This window comes from Cucurbita moschata, unplaced genomic scaffold (assembly GCF_002738365.1).
Source record: "Cucurbita moschata cultivar Rifu unplaced genomic scaffold, Cmos_1.0 Cmo_Scf00020, whole genome shotgun sequence".
In the NCBI taxonomy this organism is placed as follows: Eukaryota; Viridiplantae; Streptophyta; class Magnoliopsida; order Cucurbitales; family Cucurbitaceae; genus Cucurbita; species Cucurbita moschata.
The window spans coordinates 1,799,932-1,812,248 of NW_019268536.1; the positions used below are offsets into that span (position 1 = coordinate 1,799,932).

Consider the following 12,317-nt stretch of genomic DNA (forward strand, 5'->3'; position numbering starts at 1 on the left):
TTTTTTTTTTTTTTTTTTTTTTTTGTGGTGTACCTCTCTTCCTTCCAATGGCGACGAAGTTGCAGAGGAGAGAGAGAGAGAAGAGAGAGAAAGGGTAGGTTAGGGTTAACGGATGGATATGCGAAGCAAACGAAAGAAGACACGTGGACCAATCCACTCTCTCTTTTAAAGGCGCATTTAAGCATGGATTCTTTCCCCCCATGCCCCAACGGATTTATTTGCTATTATACGCCCTTCATCTCTACCATTAATATATTTATTTATTTATTCATCGCATCTTCGCTTTTTTGTTTTTTTCTTTTTAATTTCTTTCGGTAATTAAAATTAAAATTAAAATTACTCTAACGAGACAACAATAAATAATTTCCCTTTTTAAAAAAAATAAGAAAATATATATGTAAGTTAATTTATTTTATAAAAAAGAAAATATACATTATATGGAAAAAAGGGCGGTAGGTGCCAGCCTGGCATGACAAATGTACAGCAGCCCCACTCAGCTGGAGCTGACTTTCAAACATTTTTAAATGGCGCAAAGCCGATTAGCTGCCTCCAGCTCGGCTCAAGCCAATCCGTTAACCGAATACTTCCCTTAACAAGATGGTATGATGGGCCCAGGCCCATTGGGCTAGTATTTTATAACAAAAATTATTAAAATATATATTTTTCTCTCTTTTTATTTGGAGAAAATAATTTTTTAGGTATATTATTTTTTATCATAAACTTTTAACTCAGTAAAATTCGACTATTTTAATCTTTACCTTCTCATAGACTTTTTTTTGACATTTCGTTTTAAAATAATATTTTTGTGTATTTATTAAATTTTAAAACATATATTTAGTACAAAACAAAAGGAATTTTAATGGAGATAAAATATTAACGTTTGTTTTTATTAACATTTGTATTTCTACTAAAATTAATTAGTAAATTTAGCAAAAAATAAATAAAAATAATAGCGTTTAAAGTAATAATTAATACACCTCATTAATTTCTCGTTTATTTTAATCATTTATTTAAGGAAATAAAAAATCTCAACAAAATAAGAAATTATAAATTTAAGGTAAAAATTATAAAATTTGACAATATTTTGGTAAAATTGATGGAATAATGAAATAAAGAAGAGGACAATGATAAGGGCTGACATGGCAGATCTGATAACTGTCTGGATGCGACACTGCATACTTTCAAAATCATGCCTCCACGTGGCATTGTCAGCAGTCTGTCTTTTCCACGTTTTATTCTTTTCTTTTTCATAAAAACATAATCTCATTCTTTTCGAATTAAATTAGGGAATAATAATACTTTTTTTAATTGGTAAATATATAAATTTTCATTTTAATATTTCAATTTCATTAAATTGGATTATAGATTTAATAAAATGTTTAATAACCTTAACTATTCTAAAACTCACAATTTTTAAAATTAATTTTTCCAAAATTTTAGAGCAACATATATTTATAATTTAAACTTCACAATTTGGAATTATATATAAATAATGGTTTTTTTTATATGTATATATTTATTTAAATTAGGCATTTTCGTGGGTAATTTGGTTTTTGCAAGCTTTAATTGATAGCTGATTTTTTTGACTTTTTTTCCTTTTAAGATTTTTATATTGATTTTAATTAGGCATTAATTATGATTTATAAAGTCAAATTATATAAAAAAAATGTGATTAAGTGCAAAGTATCTAATTAAAATTAATTTAGTGGAAAAATGTTCAGCTTTATAGGAGGTGAAATTAATATTTCCCATTAATATTTTTATTTATTTTTTATTTTTTCCTAAATTTAAATTTGGTATGATTAAGGTTTAAAAAATATGTGGATATATAGAAAAATATTTAAATTAATGTGGATAAAGTAAAAAAGTAAATGAGTGAAAATGACAGTGAAAAGGGAAGCAATAGATTGGATGGGTAAAAAAGGGTAAATTAGAGGAGTCAGATTCAGTGACTATGTACTGTTTGCCTTTTAAATTCTGAAAAAAAAAAGCTGCTGTTTTCACACCTAATCTAACTTTCAAAACTCTATTTCATGTCCCTTTCCTTTTTTTTTTTTTCATTCCATTTCTCAACTCAATTAATGATTTCATTCCATTTCGAAGACAAAATCAAGCGTTTCGATATGAACGATGAAATCTCGAATAAAATGATTGAAATTCATTGATCGATAGAAAACGAGAAAAAAAAAAATGATGCAGTTCCAAGAGTTTTGTCGATCAGACGTTTATCTTATACTAGTTGTAAGGAAGGATTTTTCTTACTTGTTACGTAGATTGAATTGGGTCGAAAAATTATTTTATACACAACCTATAATTATTTAAGGTTAGTTCGGTTGGTGGACCCGAACAACCCAAAATTTAATTCACAACCCAACTGTCTATTTTTTAAATGAGTTATTGAGTTGTTTATATATAAGCCGACGACTTACTTTAATAGAGAAGAAAATGTTGTTCTTCAAAGAAGTTCCTGACACCGTCCGCTCCCTTGAAGAACGAGTGACGGAATTGAACGAAAAAGTCGAAGAAATCGACGCAATGAGCAACCGCCTAGATGGGTTGCCAATCAAAAAACTAATGGTTTGAGTGGACTTGCTCGAAGAAAGAGTTACTCCTACAAGCAACTCAAGACCTGTTGGTCACCCTGATAGCTTTGTCGCGCACAAGAAGAGATGTGGCAAAGGTTCAATGAGTTGCAAAATACCACGATGAAGTATATATATATATATATATACATATTCATTTAAAAAATTTATAATTTACTCAAATATTAAGCATCTATAAGTCACAATACATTACTAACATCACATCCGTTATAAATATCAAATATTTTTAATTTTCATAATAATCTTATAAATAGAGTGAGATTGGGTTGTAATTCTATTTTTAAGTTTATTAGGTTGACCTGACAAAAAAAAAAAAAAAACAATCAGTTTATAAGCTGACCAAAAATTTCGACAATTCTCGAGCCATATAATTGCCTCTAAATCTTACTAGATCAACAATATATATATATATATATATACACGTACTTGATTTAAAAAATTTGAAATTCGGGACTAAATTTATAAAGTTATTAAAATTATAGCAAAGTTTTGGATTAAATTTGCAAGTTTAATAATTAATGTTAAATGGTGTATTTATTTATAAAGTTTTAGAATATGTTAAAGAAATAAAAGTTGTGGGAATAAATTGGAAATTAATTAAAACAGTAAAATTGAAAATTTTGTGAAAGAGAAGGCCTGCAGCGAGGCACGTGAGGGTCCCAAAAATTCCTAGACAAACTTTTATATATATAAATATATAAATATATAAATAAATGATAATTTTTTCTCTCTACACGTGCCTGTGATGCACGGCACATGATATGTGGCAGTGATTGAAGCATCATTTCCACTGCCTCCTCCCTTTTATTCATTTTTTTATGCTTCCACTCCCTATTATTATTATTATTATTATTTTCTTTTTCGTCCTTTTAAAAAAAAATATAATTAATTAATTAATTAACTAATTAACCTTTTATATTTCTAACTATAACTATAACAACTAAAATAATTGTAATAACAAATTAGTTTGTAAATTAAGTTTTAGTTTTTTTTTTTTTTTTTTTTTTAAAATATATGCTTATTTTCCAAATTAAAAATATATTTCCTTTTTGTTTTTTTTTTTTTTTTAAATTTTGACTAAGAATTTCAATGTATTATGAACAAAAATAAATAAATAAATAAATAAACATAATTATTAAATACGGATAATAAAAATTAAAATGATACGAATTCAAGTCATTTTTGTTTTCCTCCCCCAACCGATGTGGGATCTCACAATCCACCATCTTCAGGGCTTAGCGTTATTATTGACACACATTCCTTTGTCCAATCGATGTGGGACCTCCCAATCCACCATTATGGGGCCCAACGTGCTTGCTGGCATTGGTTCTCCTCCCCCAACAGATGTGGGTTCTCACAATCCACCCTCTTCAGGGCTTTGTGTCGTTGTTGACACTCGTTCCTTTGTCCAATCGATGTGGGACTTCCCATTCCACGGCCCAATATGTTTATGAAATAAAAAGAGATAAAAAAAAAAAAAAAAAAAAAATAATAGTGTTATGGAAGTGTTTGGATCCGTCCATAACTCTTCCGCCAGCTGAAAAGCCGCCTCCACCCAACCAACTTGCTACGCGGATATTCAACAAATCTCATTCCCCAAAACAGAAACTCCATCGCTCCAGCTCTCATCTCCTCACACAAAATTCCCTCAAATCTCATCGCATCGCCTATATCACGATTACAACAACAACAATCCATTCCACACTCCACAAACACCCATCTCTTCTTCTTCTTCTTCTTCTTCTTCTTCTTCCTCCTTCTCCAATTCCCCCAATGGATTCCTGGGCTTCCATCCCTGTTCACGATGAGTACCAAAAGCTCGTCATTAGAATGAACCCCCCAAGGTATAATGCTCCACTTCTTCGATTCTTTTTTTATGCCTTTCCTTTTTCTTTCTCTTCGGATTTCCTCGCCACGAATTGGGTCTTCGATTTCTCTCGTTTTTAGTTTTTCTTCGCGCCTTCTGAATCTGTTTGTTTCTTTTTAATCGTCGATTCTCAGGGTGTCTATTGACAATACCTCGAGCAGGAAGGCTACTTTGATTAAGGTATTTGAGGAATCGATTGATTTTTGTACGATTTGTTTGCAATTGGGATGGGATAGAACAGGATTCGAGTTTTTTTTTTTTTTTTTTTTTTTTTTTGCTGTTTCTGATTTGGGGAATTTTGTAGGTTNTAGTTCTAATAGGCATGGCAGTTTGCTGGAGGTGGTTCAGGTTCTCACTGATTTGAATCTTATAATTCGTCGAGCTTACATTTCTTCTGATGGTGAATGGTTCATGGATGGTAATAAGCTTTTTTCTATGCCTGTTTTTTCTCTTTCATTTCAATTTCTGTAATGTTTCTTGCTTTGCTTCTTTTTTTGTAGTGTTTCACGTCACTGATCAGCATGGGAAAAAGCTCTGTGATGATAGTGTGGGCGAGAGAATCCAACAGGTACATTTGAAAACTCAGATTTTAGTACTGAAACTTCCATTGAATCTCATTGAATTTGATGCAATATCATGCTGGTTAATCTACAATAGTTTCTCTAGAATTAAGAACCAATGGGAACTGAAGTTCTTGTGATTGTGATTGAGATGACCTATTGAAGGGAAGAAGTAGATAAGAGAGAAATCAAGGAGGGTTTTGGTCAAATTACACTCAAATTGAACTTAACGTTTGGATTTAGTTGCTGAACTGTTTTGAATGAGGAAGAACAGACAGTAAAGGTTATGATAGTTGTCTGTGTCTGATTTATGTCGAATTGCTTTAGCATAATTTTGTGTGGAGTCATGTGAAAGGCTGGTTATGCTTTATGTTTAAGTTCACTTATTGGATGGAAAGTAAAAGGTTTCTTGTCTCAGTCACTAGGGCCGAGGGCGCGTAGTTTCAGATCATTAAGGAGGTCGGTAGGTGTCCAAGCTGCTGCAGAACATACGACGATCGAATTGTCTGGACGAGACAGGCCAGGCTTGCTGTCTGAGGTTTTTGCTGTTCTTACAGATCTCAAATGTAATGTAGTAGCTGCAGAGGTATGGACGCACAATTCAAGAATGGCTTCAGTCGTTTACATCACTGATGACACGAGTGGAACGCCGATAGATGATCCCGATCGGTTGTCTAAGATTAAACAGCTTCTCCTCTATGTTCTTAAAGGAGATAGAGATAAGCATAGTGCCAATACTGCTGTTTCAATGAACTCTACTCATAAAGAGAGGAGGCTGCATCAAATGATGTATGCAGACCGTGATTTCGACTTGAATTATGCGAGTTGCGGCGAAAGCTATCAGAGCAGGCCACTTGTGACAGTAGAGAACTGTGTTGAGAAGGGATATACCATTGTCAACCTGAGATGCCCCGACCGACCCAAGCTACTTTTCGATACCGTTTGCACCCTGACTGATATGCAATATGTCGTGTACCATGCAACCATCATTGCTGAAGAGCCCGAGGCTTATCAGGTCGGTCCGAAGTTGTTGTGTTTATCGAACTTTCGTACTTTTTCTTGGCAGTCCCATTTAATAGAAATATATGAAAATTTCAATCTCTCTAACTTTCTGGCAGGAGTACTTTATCAGGCATGTAGATGGAAGTCCTATTAGTTCAGAAGCAGAGAGGCAGAGGGTTATCCATTGCTTGGAGGCAGCAATTAAGCGACGAACGACCGAGGTATTTACACGAATCGGAGTGAACGATTTAACTCTTATCACATGACTGGTTTTATACAACTTTGTTATTCATACTATAGGGTATAAAACTCGAGCTTTGTAGTGAAGACAGAGTCGGGCTATTAAGCGACGTAACGAGAATATTTAGAGAGAACGGTCTTTCTGTCACTCGAGCTGAGGTTACCACGAGAGGAAGTCAGGCAGTGAATGTTTTCTACGTGACTGATGCATCAGGAAACTCAGTAAGGAGCGACACGATCAAGGCAGTACGGGAAGCCATTGGACTAACGATACTCCATGTGAAGGACGAGGAACGACAGTCGAAGTATCCAGCACAGGAGGGGTCGGGATTCTCATTGGGAAACCTGTTTCGGTCGAGATCGGAGAAGGTACTTTACAACTTGGGTTTGATAAAGTCATGTTCATGAGGAGTAGTAGGAAGTAGGAAGAAGTAATATTGATGTAAATAGTAGAATCATCATCATAATCCTTCAGTAAAACAGCAACAGAGGTTTCAAATCAATGGTTGTTGATATTGAGACATGGCTTCATCAATCAAAATACATGGCTTCATTTAGATTCTAACTTGTACAATCATAATAATGAATGTACATAATCAAACTCAACTCATCATTTTTCTCTCTTCATTTATTTTTATTACATAGTTTCGAGAATCCAAATCTCTAGCCTATCTACCGAGGACATGTTTCCTAGCTGGCTAAGTAGAATTGAGAACCTTGTAGTCGAGAGATATCAAATTTCTAATTTCTTTGTCGAGAACATGTACGTATCTTAACTGGTTAAGTTGGACAAAACCCTATTGCTAATTAAGTTGAACTAAGCTCTATTTTGTCTCGAGAATATGTAGATATGTTATCGAACTGAGCTATAAAGAAAGGAATTTGATTCAAGAATGTTCAAAGTATGAAGAAAAGAGGGAAATTGGGAAAAGGTGAAGTTAGAAGGAGAGGAGGAGGAGAGGATGTTGGGTCGCTTTCAGAAATATTGGTTGGTTTATGGGCTGCAACGCAATTTCCCAATACACGTGTCTTCATCCTGTCGGCTTTACTACTTTCCAATAATTAATAACACACCCCGCCTCTCTTCCCTTTTCCCCCTTTCCCCCCCCCCCCAACAACCCGTCTTTTTCAACTTTTTCCCCATTTTCCTTTTCTTAAAAAAAAAAAAAAAAAAAAAAAACTTTAATTTTAGATGAATTAAATCCTATTTTTGTTATTAATTTTTACAAATAATAAGTGATACTAAATGCAATTGCAAATAATAAAAATATCTCTTAAGTATAAAAAATATTCCTATAATATCCAAAAAAAAAATTAAAAAAATTAAAAAAAAGTCAAGGTTAGTTTTGTAAGTTCATAAAATTAATGAAAAAGGTTATTTTGGACATTTTGGGGATTTTATTTTTTTAAAAATTTATTTGAATTTTTAAAACAAACTTGCGTGGGGGAATCGTTACTTCCTTATCTAAAATGGCGGTGGCAGTGGCAATGGCAGCGAGGCTGAAACTTGTTTCACTGCCATCTTCTCTCCGCTCTCTTCGTTCCTCGCTATCGCCATCTTCCAGGAATTCCTCTGCCGCTCCCACAATATCTGCATCTCAATACACCACCACCACCAGCAGCAACCCTAATTTCAAACTCAACATGCCATTTTCATCTTCGTCATCACCGTCTTCTTCTGCTACTGATGGCAAAGTTATCGATTCGCATCTCCATGTCTGGGCATCTCCACAAGAGGTAAAATCGAATCATTCATTCCTCAATCTCTGTTTGTATAAGCATGATAACCTACCTATGCTGACTCCCATTTTACTCGATTCACTCTCTAGGCTGCTGCACAATACCCTTACTTTCCAGGCCAGGAACCCACCTTAACAGGGCACCTCCATTTCTTGCTCCAGGTAATCCTCCCACTTATCTTCATCTTGATTCACTAATATAAGCATTCACCCGATCCTACATGGATTTATCCTACATGGATTGAAGAGGGAAACGAAGCATTACTCATAATGATGGGAAACCTTTTCTTATTAGAGGCCTTTTAAAACCTTTCGAAAAAGTCTTTTCGAAAAAGTCTAAAATGAAAAGTCGAAATAAAACAATATTTGGTAGCAGTACCCAACGAAAAATTTCATAAAGCTTTAGACTGAATAGACAACATTATATACCTATTGTGGAACTACGGAGAAGGCTGTTTCAATGACATCTCACAGAATTCAACTCTTCATATTTGAATCTCTGGATTGATACCTGTGACAAAGATAAATAATCAGCTAATCCAAACTCATTAAGTTAAAACATATAATAAAGGAACAGCTACAACACTCATCTAAATTCAAGATCCACCCACATGAAGTAATCATCATTTACTGCAAACCATATTTACCATATAGGCTTTCTAGGAAGCTATATTTTGACAGCATTTTCTGTTGGATGATGGAAGTCCTACGTCGACTAATTTAAGGGATGATCATGGGTTTATAAACAAAGAATACTCTTTCCATTGGTACGAAGCTTTTTGAGAAAGCTCAAAGCAAAGCTATGAGAGCTTATACTTAAAGTGGACAATATCATACCATTATGGAGAGTCGTGTTCGTCTAACATTTTCTTCAATCTGTCCAAAACAAATATCAGTCCATGGAAGAAGCAGGGGTAGATGGTGCGCTTATCGTCCAGCCGATCAACCATAAATTTGATCACTCCTATGTGACAAGGTCAGTGTTGAGTGCTGTTGAAGAAGAAGCATGTTAGATGTTCAATTAACTATGACATCCCAAAGTACTTCTTCATCCCGAATCTTCTATGGACAGCGTAATTAATAAGTATCCCAACAAATTCGTTGGTTGTTGCCTAGCAAATCCAGCAGAAGATGGAAGTGGAATTCAGCTGCTGGAACATCTTGTAACAAAGGTTTTCGGCTACTTCTCCTATCAAACAACATCTACTGTTCTAACTCAGCGAAATGATTTTGATGTGTTCTCTTTTCCTTATAGGATGGATACTCGGCTGTTCGCTTTAATCCATACTTATGGCCATCAGGTCAAAAGGTTTCACCCTGATTGCTCTGATCTACTTCCTACTTCCTACTTAGACATGTTTAATGATATATGCAGATGACAAATGAGGTGGGGAAAGCATTATTCTCTACAGCAGGAAAACTTGGGATTCCTGTGGGTTTTATGTGCATGAAGGTAGTTTCAAATGTACCCTAATGGGCTTCCTATCAGCAAAGATATGATAAGAGGTAAATCCTTTCAGGGACTAAGCCTTCATGTTGAAGAGATAAAAGAGCTCTGCACAGAGTTCCCTTCAACCAATGTTCTGCTTGATCACTTGGGTTTCTGCAAACCACCCGAGTAAGCCAACAAAATGGGGGTTTCATTAATTCTAATACTTGTTTCGTTAAAGCTCATCCTACAATTTACTAACCTTGTGCAGAAATGAAGAAGACAGTCTTGCAATTTCCCAGCTTTTGGAGCTTGCAAGTTTTCCCCAGGTAAAAGTGACCTTAAAGATATTCTGATCACCTGGCTTGGTTTCTTCTCCTGTAAACCTGGGAGTCGATTTTAAGGTCACAAAGTTAATTCTGATAACAAGAATCGAGTAGTAAATGAATGAAATCCTGAACCTGAACAAAAACATGGGAGTCAATGCAATTCTGAACTATGTAACATACCAAAATCTTTCCATCATTTGTTCTCCTCCTTGAATCCATTCACCACCGACTCCCATGCTCCCCTTCTTCGAGTCCATGCAATCATAATACTATTGTACTCTTGAAATCATCCTAAATCGTGGTATCTATGTTTCTGTTTGTGATAGATATATGTGAAATTCAGTGCACTATTTAGGGTGTCAAGAAGGCCATTTCCATACCAAGATTTGTCCCACCTCCTCTCTCAAATTGTATCCAGCTTTGGAGCTAACCGCATCATGTGGGGGAGGTATTGATTTCAGTTCCCCTGCTAAAGATTAAAAAAAAAAAAAAACTTGCAGGTTTAGACATGAAGGCATGCTTTACGAGTATGATGATTTGAATATGTCGTGTTTGTTACAGTGACTTCCCATTCGTCGTTCTTGAATGCGGATATAAAGGAGCAATTGATGCAGTATCAGTATTAGCCAATGAAATCTCTCTTTCTTCTACCGAGTTGGAGTGGATTAAAGGCAAAACCGTAGCGCATCTGTTTCAAAATCGATGGATATCTTAATCTAACAGTCTCAATGGTGTCTAAGGCCCCAAATTACCAAGACTTGCAGTAGGAGAGGTAAAAAGGATAGTTATGGGGTTTGGCAAATTGTAGTGGGAGGTGATCGTGTCTTAAATAGAAAACAAACACAAGTTCCAGCTTTTTGTTTGATCACTTATCAAGAACATTCCTTGGCACAGATTGACACAAGTAATTGTGTAAGGGTATAAACAGAATTGCCTTCATGTGTTGAGAGCAACAAGGGTTCAACGAAATAACTAAGAATTGCATTTCGAAACTCTAGCAACAGTGAACTGATCATAATATTAGTCATCATTTACCACTTTTCTTTGTTTTGGGGCATTTTTCGGAGCAATCTATGCTATTCCTCCTCTTCTTCTTTCTTAGCATCTCATATACAAGTGCCTTTTCTAACTGGTCAACCCTATGGGACAGTGAGCTTAACAATCGTGACTGCATTTCGTTCTTCTCAAATAGCTGCGTCATCATCTCCATCATTCTCTTATTGTCCACCATCATCTTTTCAAGAAGCTCTCTGCTCTCCCCATGCTCTTCTCTTCCCTTCATTCTGCTATCATCTTCTTCTTCTTCTACTGGTTCCTCTCCATTTCCGCTGTCCTCCCTTTGATCTACAGCTCCATATTCTGCAACCCCATTGTCGAAATTCGGCGGATTATTACACGAATCCGTCTGACTTTCAGCTTCACTCATTTCCGCGTACTCCTCTGCCGCCTCAACCTCTCTATGCATCATGTCGCTGTCAACTTCTGCAGGCACCTCGTCTTTTCCTGGCGAGTTCTTGCCTTGCTCTGAAACTTGAGGTTTCGGTATATCATCATCTGCATCAGGAGCTTCCAGACCAGCATTCGATTCCATAGAACAAGCCGTGGATTCCTCGATAATTGCTCCCTCCTTTTCAGTGTAACGAGGCGTTAATGCTACCTCATCTACGTTTCCACGCTCATTGCAATCATCGGCAGATTCAACAGATTCAATTTCTGTTCTATCATCATCACAACCGTCAGCAGGTTCACTGTTTGCCATTTTTGCAGTACAACTTTCATCTTCAAGCTCTGGAATTCTATCCTTGAGATCCGGAGTTTCTTCCACACCAACCTCCCTTGCACCAGAAATATCCATTCCCGAGCTCCGATCAACAGCTTCAGAATCACATTTGGCCGTCGCAGCTTGGAGAGTTTCATGGACGATATCTGTAGCTTCTTCCACAGCAGCAATTGAATCGACCTTCTCCTGCAAGGCAATAGCCTTCTTGATCACTGCCTTCCTGAAATTCCTAATTCCCAAATCCACGCCCTTCACCGAATCCAACCTCAACAGCAAACTCATCAGCATCTCACCAAACTTAATTCTCTCCTTAGCATCCCTCCGAATTAAATCCACAGTCTCTTCATTCGCGAGCCTCCTCTGTATCTCATCTACTTCTCTCTCAATCGCCACAACCTTCTTCACGCTCTTCCTCACCAGAAAACCTCTGAAAACCTTCTGAATTGTGGTGGCCGAGTCAGATCTACTCTTCTCCGACTCAACAAAACGGACAGGAATCGAAACCACCTTCGGAACCACCGGCACAGCTCGCCGATGCACCGGAGTTTCCATCATGCTAGGAACATATCGAGGGCGTTGAGGGTGGTAGTTCCAGTGATTTCTGAAGAAGGGACTCTCCATCACAATTGAGGACTCAAAAAATATCTAGAAGAAAGCAGATCAGGAAAATTTCAGACAGAACTTTCTGAAGTGAATAAATGAAGATAAAATGTCTCCGATGAAGAACAGGAGATATGGCCGATTGCTATATATGGGGGGGGGGGGGGG

General features: G+C 36.1%; 3 protein-coding genes and 1 long non-coding RNA gene across 10 annotated transcripts in view; 2 read left to right on the forward strand and 2 right to left on the reverse strand.

Moving 5' to 3' along the window:
• Positions 1–4,152: 4,152 nt before the first annotated feature.
• On the forward strand, positions 4,153–6,834 carry LOC111457946 (ACT domain-containing protein ACR4-like). 2 transcript variants are annotated; one of them, XM_023100406.1, is made up of 7 exons: positions 4,153–4,447; positions 4,605–4,675; positions 4,775–4,888; positions 4,971–5,038; positions 5,449–6,045; positions 6,149–6,253; positions 6,333–6,834. In XM_023100406.1, exons 1-7 carry the CDS (start codon positions 4,377–4,379, stop codon positions 6,678–6,680), a joined length of 1,374 nt encoding a protein of 457 aa, XP_022956174.1. In that variant the 5' UTR covers positions 4,153–4,376; the 3' UTR covers positions 6,681–6,834. The 2 variants fall into 2 exon arrangements, with proteins under 2 accessions (XP_022956174.1, XP_022956173.1); XM_023100405.1 differs by having other exon boundaries at positions 4,156–4,447; positions 4,605–4,650.
• An 827-nt stretch (positions 6,835–7,661) lies between these two features.
• LOC111457581 (4-sulfomuconolactone hydrolase) lies at positions 7,662–10,757 on the forward strand. The gene is made up of 11 exons (XM_023099870.1): positions 7,662–8,009; positions 8,102–8,173; positions 8,908–8,987; positions 9,084–9,183; positions 9,267–9,320; positions 9,387–9,464; positions 9,532–9,629; positions 9,712–9,769; positions 10,096–10,217; positions 10,331–10,517; positions 10,608–10,757. The coding sequence occupies exons 1-10, from the start codon at positions 7,743–7,745 to the stop codon at positions 10,482–10,484; spliced, it is 1,083 nt and encodes a 360-aa protein (XP_022955638.1). The 5' UTR covers positions 7,662–7,742; the 3' UTR covers positions 10,485–10,517; positions 10,608–10,757.
• Positions 7,684–10,337, reverse strand: LOC111457582. 5 transcript variants are annotated; one of them, XR_002712964.1, is made up of 6 exons: positions 10,165–10,337; positions 9,950–10,082; positions 9,703–9,826; positions 8,849–9,001; positions 8,441–8,522; positions 7,684–8,243 (listed from the first exon to the last, which is right to left on the reverse strand). It is a non-coding gene; the product is annotated as an uncharacterized LOC111457582 (long non-coding RNA). The 5 variants fall into 5 exon arrangements; XR_002712966.1 differs by lacking the exon at positions 8,849–9,001 and having other exon boundaries at positions 7,684–8,205; XR_002712965.1 differs by lacking the exon at positions 8,849–9,001 and having other exon boundaries at positions 7,684–8,228.
• The window catches only part of LOC111457580 (BAG family molecular chaperone regulator 6-like), a 5,722-nt gene continuing 4,137 nt past the window's right edge, over positions 10,733–12,317 (reverse strand). For both annotated transcript variants that reach the window (XM_023099868.1, XM_023099867.1), the window contains one exon: positions 10,733–11,308. In XM_023099868.1, coding sequence (XP_022955636.1) covers positions 10,797–11,308 — 512 coding nt within the window. In that variant the 3' untranslated portion in view covers positions 10,733–10,796. The remainder of the gene's footprint in view (positions 11,309–12,317) is intronic.

Bases quoted from the DNA above. Each gene is read 5' to 3' on its own strand.
- LOC111457581 (XM_023099870.1), top strand. From the start codon at position 7,743: ATGGCGGTGGCAGTGGCAATGGCAGCGAGGCTGAAACTTGTTTCACTG. The intron at 8,010-8,101 runs GTAAAATCGAAT...TTCACTCTCTAG, and splicing joins TCTGGGCATCTCCACAAGAG to GCTGCTGCACAATACCCTTA. The intron at 9,770-10,095 runs GTAAAAGTGACC...TGTTTGTGATAG, and splicing joins AGCTTGCAAGTTTTCCCCAG to ATATATGTGAAATTCAGTGC.